This window comes from Sinocyclocheilus grahami, unplaced genomic scaffold (genome assembly GCF_001515645.1).
Source record: "Sinocyclocheilus grahami isolate Dianchi unplaced genomic scaffold, SAMN03320097.WGS_v1.1 scaffold776.1, whole genome shotgun sequence".
Lineage (NCBI taxonomy): Eukaryota > Metazoa > Chordata > Actinopteri > Cypriniformes > Cyprinidae > Sinocyclocheilus > Sinocyclocheilus grahami.
Genome location: NW_015505955.1, coordinates 345160 through 357752, shown reverse-complemented (window position 1 = coordinate 357752; position 12593 = coordinate 345160). Strand labels below are relative to the sequence as shown.

At 37.7% G+C, this 12593-nt stretch overlaps 1 protein-coding gene across 1 annotated transcript in view; it reads right to left on the bottom strand.

The window, feature by feature from the left end:
- Positions 1–12316, bottom strand: part of slc1a1 (solute carrier family 1 member 1) — a 20061-nt gene extending 7745 nt beyond the window's left edge. Inside the window, exons 1-8 of the mRNA XM_016245973.1 lie at positions 12097–12316; positions 7594–7734; positions 6204–6296; positions 6010–6124; positions 3788–3830; positions 3605–3709; positions 3335–3519; positions 1897–2004 (exon numbers count right to left, since the gene is read on the bottom strand). Coding sequence (XP_016101459.1) covers positions 1897–2004; positions 3335–3519; positions 3605–3709; positions 3788–3830; positions 6010–6124; positions 6204–6296; positions 7594–7734; positions 12097–12196 — 890 coding nt within the window. The 5' untranslated portion in view covers positions 12197–12316. The remainder of the gene's footprint in view (positions 1–1896; positions 2005–3334; positions 3520–3604; positions 3710–3787; positions 3831–6009; positions 6125–6203; positions 6297–7593; positions 7735–12096) is intronic.
- Positions 12317–12593: the final 277 nt, after the last annotated feature.

Sequence of the window (12593 nt, the reverse complement as noted above, 5' to 3'; positions counted from 1 at the left end):
CCCAGCACGAAGAGGCGGCGGGGGGGGGGGGGGGGGGGGGGGGGGGGGGGGGGGGGGCTTCCGCTAACTGATGCATGTTCACGAGAGAGTGGCGTTCCAGTGGATGACGTAGGCGTAGCATAAGCTCCGGTGAGAATATGCTAGTCTCGTGAGAACCATGTTTTCTTTACAGCAAAGGAAAACCAGTCTCCTACACAGTTAGTGGAAGCTAGAGATTACGGTTTATTAAGTTTTAAATATGGAAATTTTTGAATTTCAGAAGGCCTTTATTAAGCTCCTGGAGCCGTGTGGAGCACTTTTTATGATGCATGGATGCATTTTTTTGGGCTTCAAAACCTCCACCACCATTCACTGCCATTATAAAGCTTGGAAGAGCCAGGATATTTTTTAATGTAACTCTGATTGTATTTGTCTGAAAGAAGATAGCTTGAGGGTGAGTAAATCACGGGGTAGTTTTCAATTTTGGGTGAACTATCCCTTTAAACAGTGGTTCTCAAAAATTTTTACTCCAAGGCCCCCCTCCAAAACACGCTTCTTCAGGCGAGCATCCATAATAAAACACTTATTGTACATTAATTTTGACAACTACGTGAATATACTGAACTTTGTTCAAGCAGAAATATGTTACAGTGAACGGTTTGTTTGTGCATTAATAATAGCGGATGAACATGCACCTAATGTACGACTCCTGTATGTCACTATAATCGTCTTTTCCTTGATTACAATCATCATCTATCAAAACTTTACTAGCGCAACACTGGTTTGCTTTATCCAGTCAAGAGCTGTAGTTTGCGCATCATATGCTCATGAAGCGGTCGGGTGTTTTGAGCCACTGTTCAGTCTGTTTTTCACACAGCGCGATGAGAAACCGCTTGAGCTGTTCAGAAACTCATAATATTACAAAATACATACACAGAAAGAGAGGGGGTGCTGTTATTTATTTATATGTGGCATTAGACCGCAAAACCAGTCATAAGGGTTTTATATATATATATATATATATATAACGATATTTATATATCAACTGAAAGCCAAATAAAAAAGCTTTACATTGATGTATGGTTTGTTAGGATATGACAATATTTGGCTGAGATACAACTATTTGAAATCTGGAATCTGAGGGTGTAAAAAATCTAAATATTCAAAAAGATATAAAAAAATATATAAATATATCCAAAATATATTAAAAAATGATCTTTAAAGTTGTCCTAATGAAGTTCTTAGCAATGCATATTACTAATCAAAAATTAAGATTTGATATATTTACGGTAGGAAACAAAATATCTTCATGGAATATTATCTTTACTTAATATCCTAATGATTTTTGGCAAAAAAAAAAATTTGATAATTTTGAACCTTACAATATATTATTGGCTATTGCTACAAATATACCCGTGCTACTTATGACTGGTTTTGTGCTCCAGGGTCACATATATATTTTAATTTATTTAACTTATTAATCATGAAATTATTAAATTTATTATACTTGAATTTTAAGTTATCTCGCGCACCCCCTGGAGGATCACCCCCCCAACCCCCCAGGGTTGAGAACCACTTTAAAAGCATCCTATATTTTTCCAAGGTCATTTGGATTTATATCCTCTCTATTCGTAGAGCTACACTGTATTCTGTTTGACTCAGCAGTGTGCTTTCAGTTCATTCCACACGAGTGCAGATGGCATTTGTTTAACTGCAGCTGCAGAATCTCCTGACTGATGTTCGGTCGCCCTTATCACTCAAATTAGTGGACGTTTGGAGTTTATGAAATGTATAATAAGCACATCTGCAGCTCGAGCAGTTTTAAATGTCCATGGCTCTTATCTGTGTGTGAACAGAGCCGACAGTAAATCTGCTCCTCTGCTAATCAACAAGGGAACATTTGAGAAGCTTGTTCACCCGCTGAGCACCGTCACCATGTACAGGCCCATCTTCCTGAAGATCTCCCAGTCGTCCACCTCCATGATCTTGGCAGCAATTAGGAACAAGATGCCAATGGGCATGTAACTGCCAGAGAAAATTAATTACATTTATAATCAATATTACTCATAATTCCAAGAAACATATCATTTATTGGCTGATGTATCTTCCTACATGTTTTTTTCAACTGCATAACTGTAATAAAAATAACTGTTTACATTTTCTTAAGAAAAAAGTGAGTCGTGCTTCTTGTGGGTGGTTGCTAGGGTGTTGCTATGTGGTTTCTAGCGTATTGTGAATGGTTGCTAAGGAATTGCTATGTGGTTTCTAGGGTGTTGCTATGTGTTTTTTAGGGTATTGTGAATGGTTGCTAAGGAATTGCTATGTGGTTTCCAGCATGTTACTATGTGTTTTTTAAGGTATTCAGAGTGGTTGCTAAGGAATTGCTATGCGGTTTCTAGGGTGTTGCTATGTGTTTTTTAGGGTATTCAGAGTGGTTGCTAAGGAATTGCTATGTGGTTTCTAGGGCATTGCGAATCGCAATGTATTTTTTAGGGTATTGTGAATGGTTGCTAAGCAATTGTTATGTGGTTTCCAGCATGTTACTATGTGTTTTTTAAGGTATTCAGAGTGGTTGCAAAATAATTGCTATGTGGTTTCAATGGTATTCTGAATGGTTGCTAAGGAATTGCTATGTGGTTTCTAGGGTGTTGCTATGTGTTTTTTTAGGGTATTCAGAGTGGTTGCTAAGGAATTGCTATGTGGTTTCTAGGGCGTTGAGAATCGCAATGCATTTTTAGGGTATTGTGAATGGTTGCTAAGCAATTGTTATGTGGTTTCCAGGGTGTTACTATGTGTTTTTAGTGTATTCTGAATGGTTGCTACGGAATTGCTATGTGGTTTCTAGGCTTTTCTAGGTTGTTGTTATGCAGTTTCTAGGATATTCTGACTGGATGCTAGATTGTTGCTATGTGGTTTCTAGGGTAATCTAAGTGGTTGCTATGTTATCCCTAGAGTGTACTAGGGTGGTCTCTAGGGACTTTCTATGTAATAGCTAGAGATTTCTAGGTGGTTGCTATGCAGTTTCTAGGGTACTCTGGGTGGTTGCTAGGGAGTTGTTAAGTGGTAGCTAGGGAGTTCTCAGTTGTAGCTATGTGGTTGCTAGAGAGTTGCAATATGGTTGCTAGGGTGCTTTGGGTGGTTGCTAGGGAGTTGCAGTGTGGTTGCTAGAGTGTTCTGGGTGGTTGCTAGGTAGTTGCAATGTGGTTGCTAGGGTGCTCTGGGTGGTTGCTAGGGAATTGCAGTGTGGTTGCTAGGGTGCTCTGGGTGGTTTCTTACTGACCCAGGTCAATAGAGCCCATCCTCAAATCTGAGCAATAATGACAGTGATTCTCGCCTGTAAGGTGTCAGAACTAACCACATAATAATCTGAACGAGTCTCATGGTGGCCTCATTCAGAGCATCGAAGAACTCCAGCAGGATCCGGCCCCTTTCTCCCATCTTGCCGATTACCAGGCCGAACGTCACACAGAATACGATCAGACCGAGAACATTAATGCCATCGGAATATGAGCCCACGATCTTGTAGTCTTTGGTCAAATTCTACAGCAAAAAGGAGCCAAAAATTAATACATACATTCTCCATTCTCCATCTTTACCATTCATTTACTCTTCATCTTTCTCTCACCTGTGCAACTGTTGAAATAATGGTGGTAAATGGTGGAAATGTAGTCGTGTTACTTGTACTTATGTTGGTTTTCGATGGTTCAATCTCTTTGCGCTGCGTCTTATACTAAAACACAGATGATGTTTATTTAAACTAAATAGTATATTTGCATGACTTAATATAAGTTAAAACTGTATATTTTACCTGCTGAAAACAGGCTTGCACAAGATTTTCAGGAAACATATTCCTATGAAGAAATGAGATAAACAAACCACTTGGTTAAAGTGATTGATACAGATTCATGATCATATTATTGGTAACACTTTAGTTTAGAGACCAATTCTCACTATTAACTAGTTGCTCACTAGCATGCATATTACTAGCATACTGTCTGTTTATTAGCACTTATAAAGCACATATTAATGTCTTATTCTGCATGACCATATTTTAGATCCCTTAATCCACCCCATACCTAAACTAAACAACTACCTTGCTGACTATTAATAAGCAGCAAATTGGGAGTTTATTGAGGCAAAAGTCATAGTTAATAGTGATTATTTTATATTATATTATATTTTCTGGACATGTAAGCCATACCTAAAATGGTCATGTCATTGCACAAATTTGTTATTTATTGCAATAAATGTCATGCATTTTTAAGTATTGTTTAAAGGGGTCATGAACTTAGAAACCAAAATTCCCTTGATCTTTTGACATATGAAGTCATTGGACTATAAAAACATCTTGTAAGTTTCAGAACTTTCTCGTTAGTCTAAAAACAGCTTATACTGAAGGCAGTCTGCCAAAACGACAGCTTTTGGAATGTTCTACTCTATGATGTAATAGTGTGAATAAACACTGCCTCCGCAGATGAAGATCAACGCCTGCTTCTACATCATTTTACGATTCGTTTACAAACAAGGCACAATTCAACGCAGGATTTTCAGAAAGATTGAAACTAAAAGACGATGCTGTGCCAACTATATTAGATCCGACAGTAATGTCGTAAGTTCGCAACACAAGTGTGAGCAACTGTTTTCATTACATGGTCACTATTGCTTTGTCTCTTCTTACAGATCGCTTGATACGTATTGAGTTTTTTTATGCGTTTTTGACCTAAATCACAGCAGCGTTTACTTCCGAGTCTACAATCCGCCGGTCACGCCTATTCAAACGGAGCGCTCTGATGAGAGGGGTTAAAAACAGCACAGAAAATATCTTATTACTTCTAAATTATGATTTTTTTTATGTAAGTTAAAAATCTTGATAACATTATTAGTGGATCTCAGAGAACAGTACAAAATAAAAAAACAAAGTTCATGGCCCCTTTAAAGGGTTAGTTCACCCAAAAATGAAAATTAGCTCATAAATTACTCACCCTCAAGTCATCCTAGGTGTATATGACTTTCTTCTTTCAGACGAATCCAGTCAGAGTTATATTAAAAATGGTCTTTGATCTTTCAAGCTGTTTCATGGCACTCAGCGGGTGTTGCATGCATCAGTCCAAAAGCACTTAATTAAAAAGCACCCATCCATAAAACAAAAGTGTCTCACACGGCTACGGGGGGGTGAACAAAGGCCTCCTGTAGCGAATAGATTCGTTTTTGTAGGAAAAATATCCATATTCAAAACGTAATAATCACTTTAATGTAGCTTGCGCTCACAGTTGTAAAGGGAAGCAGTTCCGGGCGGATGACGTATGAGGTCGGCTTTGCGCATGCGCCGCTCAGAAGGGACGCACACGGAAACGCAGCGAAGAGATCAAAACAAAACAACGGTCACTAATTAGAAGTACAAAACGAGGATTTGTAAAGAAGAATGTCGGAGGATTTTGATATAAGCCAAGAGGAGACTGGTTTTCCTTTGCTAAAGTAAGGAAACTTTGCTTCCTTTGCTCTTGTAAACAAACGTTGGTTTTCATGACCCTCACCGGCGCATGCGCAGCACTGAACTCATACGTCATCCGCCCGGAACTGCTTCCAGTGTACAACAGTGAGCGCAAGCTACATTACAGTGATTATTACATTTTGAATATGGATATTTTTCTTACAAAAACGCATCTATTCGCTACAGGAGGCCTTTGTTCACCCCCCCGTAGCCGTGTGAGACACTTTTGTTTTAATGGATGGGCACTTTTTAATTAAGTGCTTTTGGACTGATGCACGCAAAACACCCGCTGAGTGCCATGAAACAGCTTGAAAGATCAAAGACCATTTTTAATATAACTCCAACTGGATTCGTCTGAAAGAAGAAAGCCATATACACCTAGGATGACTTGAGGGTGAGTAATTTATCGGCTAATTTTAATTTTTGGGTGAACTAACCCTTTAAGTGTTCAAATATGCATATTATGCATGCATATTACGTATTTTTGTATATTATTATCTTGCATACAACATAGGTAGACTGAGGTGTGCGATTTTTACCTAACCAGGTCCAGTAAGGTGTCAACAGTGGTCACATTCGGAGTGCTTCCTGCTCTCTCGATATTATCAGCACTCTGAGACACCCCGGGTTTAATCGTCGTCACAAGAACGATTCCTTTTAAGCACAACATCATTGTTAAACAATCACAATTTATGTCTTTGAAGCTTATTGATGCCATGTTTACGTGACTCACCAAGAATGACAGCAATGATGGTAGTGGAGAGGTAATAAACCACCGCACGCAGACCGATCCTGCCCGACACCTCAGAGTCCAGCGCTGCCACTCCTTCACAAACAAGGCCAGAAGTTATGACTACTTATGCATTCTCCAAAGAACACACTTGACCCACTTAACAATGCCAACACAGAGTGTTAAAGGGGTCATCTGATGCTACATGCACTTTTACAAGTTGTTTGAACTGAAATGTGTGTTGGCAGTGTGTGTACACAACCACCCTATAATGATAAAAATACACCCAGTGTTTTTTTTTTTTATCTACTAAAATCTTTCCCCCTTTCTCAAATCGAGCCGATCTCAGATGATTTACCTACCCCATTCTACCTAAATGCGTTTATGTTCGTCTGAATCATTCGTGATCCAGCTTCACCTCCAGAAGAAATGAGTATAAGGTTTTTTAATGAATCTTTGCAAATCGCCTTTCCTAATAATGTGCTAATTAATGGAAGCCCGTTTCTGTCACTGAATAAATAATAAAAAAAGGTTATTGCGACTTAAAAAAAAAAAACGCAACTTAAACCAAATTAAAATGAAAAATGGCACCTTTTTTGGAAAAATGGAAACTAGCTGAAATCAAGTATGTTTAAGTTTTTTTTCATATTTTATTTCAAGTAATGAAAATGTTTTTATTATTATTTTTTATGTTGTAGTTTTAACTATAATAACCCTGCTTGGTTGACAGAAATGTTTGGAAGTCATAAATATTTGTGACCCTGGATCACAAAAATAGTCATAAGGGTCAATTTTTCAAAAGTGAGATTTATACATCATCTGAAAGCTAAATAAATGTATGGTTTGTTAGGATAGGACAATATCTGGCTGAGATGCAACTATTTGAAAATCTGGAATCTGAGTGTGCAAAAAAAATCAAAATATTGAGAAAATCGCCTTTAAAGTTGTCCAAATGAAGTTCTTAGCAATGCATATTACTAATCAAAAATTACGTTTTGATATATTTACGGTAGGAAATTTACAAAATATTTTCATGGAACATGATCTTTACTTAATATCATAATGATTTTTGTCATAACAGAAAAATCTATAATTTTGACCCATACAATGTATTGTTGGCTATTGCTACAAATATACCCCTGCGACTTAAGACTGCTTTTGTGCTCCAGGGTCACATATATGTTTTTCATTATAGCTAGTGTGTGATTCTGAAATTCTATGTGATTGAAAAAGGCAGAAGACCCTGGCAGGGCTGCGTTTAATCTTTTAAGGGTGGACCCTCGTCCCTGAAGGTGGCCCTGGACACTAACATAAGGGCAACATTTACAACCTCCGAATTTTCACAGCAAGTCATAAATGGAGATACTGTGATGGGCTGAAGAGAGAGCGATACCTGTTATCATGCTGGAGACGATGAGAGGCAGGATGACCAGCTTTAGCATTCTCATCAGGATTTCTCCCGGGAAGCCAAAGTACTGCTTCTCCAGCTGGGACAGAGAGGTGTAGTCCCGCACCAGCACTCCCAGCGCGATCCCTGCAGACAGAAAGCACGTCAAGCTGAATGCAAATGTGAAACTCTCCATTGTGCCTAATCTACAACAAGCCAGTCTGAATGTACAGAGCTACATATTCCAATAATATCTCAAGATCAACTTCATTTACAATTACTAGACTGACTGTACAAAGTGTCATTGCTGATCTTTAGAGGGATTTCACAGCAAAGTGTAAGAGATTCCAAATCTCCAATCTCACTGACATTTCGAAAGGGTGCAATGAGAATAGCGAGCTGTAAATGCTTTGTGATGTTCAGGGCACAAATAATATTCCTGTATTTGTTACCAGATGCACAACACGAGATGTGCTGAATTAGCGGCAGCTGGAAAACTAAATAAAAAACATTTCAGACAAATGTGTCATTTGTGAGTTTTGGATCATCTCAGTTTCATTCTTTTATGAAGATGGATTTGGAAGTAGTCAGTTAAATCAAATAAACTAAAAAGCTTTCCAACACACTTAATGAAATCTGGTGGACTGCACTGCAGATACAGCAAATAACATTTATATGTATGTGTCTGTTTCCAATGCCCTTCTATAATAGCAGGCATAATTTTCAAAACGCTGCACACTTTTAACAAAAATCAGATCAAATGTGTGCTGATATGCAGTTGTCATTCTTTTATCCCTACTCAAACAGAAATTGTAGTATGTATATATTTAAGTCACTTAAGTAGATTTCTAAAAACTGAACTTTGTAATGACGTCAAATTAAAAGTTTTACTTTAAAGTACATTATAAATCATTGTTTTAATAATGCTTTAAAGAAGTACACTTATTTTGATGTGTTGACTAACATACTAAAGTACATTTTAAAAAGTTTATTTTTTAATTGTAGTGTGTTATTTAATATTACATTTAAAGCAAATATTTTTAAAAATGTATTAAATTGCAACTTCATCATTCCAAATGTTCAAAGACAATAAGTAATTATGAAATGATATATAAAAGTCCTACTTAAGTGACACACTTAAGTTCAGCTAATTGCATTTAATATAAATGCAAACTATAATACAATTTCATTTACTTTGAAATTAACATGCAGTTAAGTGTCTGAAAACATTACATTCAGTTCACTTATATATTTTTATTCTAAAGTATATTATTTGTGTACTAAGTATGCTAAAATATACTTCTTTTTCGCGCGGATGGCGTCACAACTATTTGTATATCTAAAATGCAATGCCATATCTGATATTCTCACTTTCAAGTACACATCCTGAAGACGTCTTGAATGTTTAACGAGGCTAAACCAAACCCAGGTGACCACAAATGCCACAGTCAATTATCTAGTCTCTGTTGTACTGTAACATATCTTTATTACATTTTAGCATCATAATGATTATGGTGCTTATGACTGAGTAAATAAAAGATGTTATGAAACACTGAAAGAGTGATGGGCTTGACCTGCCTTTTGTTTTATTGTAGGTTACTGCACAAGCTTGCAAACATGGCCATATAAATCCATAAAATAAAATAAAATAAACCTAGCATAATTTACTTTAAGTATTAAACAAGCACAGGACTGAGAGTTTGTTATACATAAAACAACCACTATTTTGGCTATTTTTATGATATAAGAATGCAGTCAATAAATATTATGATAGCAGTATTGCAAAAGTGTATTCATTTTTTATAAAAATAGTACATGCCATCACTGCAGTCAAGACTTTTCTCATTGTTTTGTCAGAACATAATAGTGCATAATCTATGACCGCTGCTTAATTGCCTCACCGATCAGCTCAGAAATGCCTAATAGAGCAATAGTGAGATTTTATTGGACAGCCTATAAGTTCTGAGCATTTCTCCAAGCATTAAACCATTAATGTTGTGATGACTAAGCCTTCACGAACTGGCCAGTTTGTGGTAAGGCAAATAACTACTAATTTATGATTATTTACAATTGAATATACCATGCTTTTATCTTCAAGAATTGTACACATTTGCTATTATAAAGTGGTTGTCGTAAAGACTTTTTTATACGCTTCAGCACAAAAATGTATAGGGGAGAGTTGGTATTCGGGTAAAATTATAAATTTTAATTACACAAATGCCCCATTAAAACTGTATTAAATTATTAAATGCTGTGAATACTGGCCTCTAGATGCAAAAAAAGAAAAAACAAACAAACGCGCACAATTAATGCTGGCATATATTAAAGGGATAGTTCACCCAAAAATGAAAATGTGATGTTTATCTGCTTACCCCCAGGGCATCCAAGATGTAGGTGACTTTGTTTCTTCAGTAGAACCATTTTGATTAGCCGTCGTACCTACAATGTTTGTGCACTGTGTAAACAATGATCGACGTATACGCGCGAGAGATCACTTCCGGCGCTTGTGTAAACTACGCCAGAGCACGTACACACCTCACGCACCGGATGCCGTGCGCGCGCTCAAGGCAGTTGGACATAGTGGTGTATTAGAGGTAAAATATTATATAAATACTGTTTGGTTTCTTGCACAAACCGATCGTTTCGTGTCTTAGGACATCAATGTGTCGTCACGAGCCGCAGGGTTTAATTTGGATTTGTCTGTGTGTGTTTTTTTTACTCTCATAGATTTTGTCACCATTGCCATGCATTATACGACTGACAGACTGCAACGGCTGGAGTTAAAAATCATCATATGTGTTCTACTGAAGAAACAAAGTCACCTACATCTTGGATGCCCTGGGGGTAAGCAGATAAACATCGCATTTTCATTTTTGGGTGAACTATCCCTTTAACACAACTATGTGGTGAGCATATATTTTAACAGAAAGGTTAAACTGTGTTCTCAGAAACTTCTCACTTGTGTTCTGTATATTGTAATTTATTAATTACGGACATTTTGCATCACATTTGACTATGTTTCATGGCATGTTGAATCGTTTTGTTTATCATAACAGTTAAAAGTTTCATAAAAAGTCTTAGTTTAAGCTGGTTTTATCTAATTCAAGCTGATTTCTCAGTCGGGCCAAACTGGGAGACATCATCTTAGGCTGTTTTGCACGTTTTCTAGCATTTTCAACACGAATATTTGGTAAAAGCTGCCTTTTTTAAAGGAATAGTTCACACAAAAAATGAACATTTTCTGAAAATGTACTTACCCTCAGGCCAACCAAGATTTAGATGAGTTGGTTTCTTCATCTGAACAGATTTGGAGAAATTTTGCATTGCATCACTCTGCAGTGAATGGGTGCCGTCAGAATGAGAGTCCAAACAGCTGATAAAAACATCACAGTAATCCACAAGTAATCCACACACCACTCCAGTCCATCGGTTAACGTCTTGTAAAGTGAAATCTGCGTGGTTGCAAGCAACAAATACATTACACTGGGGCTTTTGATCAAAAAACTGTCCAAAATAATAATAACGCTTCCTCCCGTGAAAAAGTCCATCTCCTGTAATTGTCCTCTCACATCAAAATCCACCGACATATTTGTTTAGAACAGTTTTTTGTCTTCTAAATTATGATCAGTGCATATTTATCTCCTGATTGAGATTAAATGACCTTTTCACTGGAGAAAGCTGTATTATGGGTAGAGGCACGGAAGCAATGGCTGATAAAGTTGAAAAAGTCTTAATGATGGATTTATTACAAACATGTAGCTTTTCGCTTCACACGATGTTAACTGATGGACTGGATTGCTTGTGGATTATTGTGATGTTTTTATCAGCTGTTTGGACTCTCATTCTGACGGCACCCATTCACTGCAGAGCATCCACTGGTGAGCTAGTGACGTAGTAATGTAATTTCTCCAAATCTGATGAAGAAACAATCTCATCTTGGAGCACATTATCAGCAACTACTCATTTTTGTGTGAACTATTCCTTGAAATTAAGATCAACACATGTCCAATGAACCGTCTTTTTTTTCATAACCATTAACTATGGGCATGTTCAATCAGCTTTTAGGAATTTAAACAGACTTTCTAGCCCCGTGTGACAACTAGCCCCGACCTCTTTACACAATTTGTCACTCCTTGTGTGAGATGAAACACAGAGAGATTTTACTGTGCCATACTGGAAGTCTGGTCACGTTTCTCTATGGCAGTAGTAAAATATCTAGACGCACACACACACACACTGATCAATGCCTTCATTCATCACATTCACCCTTCAACACATCTGCAACTAAGTGCATCAAACATAAACACTTTAACTGCCCTTATTGTCAAACCAGCCATTGAATGATATCTCAACGGCGTTGCAGATCCATCTAACAGCAAGCACAGACAGAGAGAATAAAACAACAGCACTGGATACATAATTAACGGCACGAGACGTGAAAGCGCACAGCAATGAAGCGAGATGCGCGATGCGCGATGCGGGGAAATGTGGCGCTCCAGCCCATCTTACCCAGTATCACCGAGCTGATGGTTGCTATGAGAATCCAGTTCCTCTTCAACAAGCCCTTCACATCCCTGCCTCTCCGCTCTTTCTTCCCCAGCATATCCATGACAGGCAGGCACACAGGCTATATGGAGAGGCGAGTGAACGTGGCGAGGCGTTTGGTCGCGGAGCGCCGGTGGAGAATGATGTGGAGCTGCTGTTGGGAGGGGGATGTGATCTGCTGCTGCTTCTGTCTGTGCCACAGTCTCTTGGCTCTCTTGATAACCTTTGATCGCTCGTTTATTGCAACTGGGCCTCTGATTTACCGTCATTTCGTCTCATAGGACTATACAAATATTAGAATTTAGAAAGCACGACATATCACTGACATGTGTGCTGAGGTTGCTATAACATAATCTATATTGGTAGTATATTGTTAATATAAACATCAAATGCTTTCACTCAGTAGTTAAACATTAAACATCTTTTATGTGTAGCCTAAGTAACATAATGTTTGGTCAGAT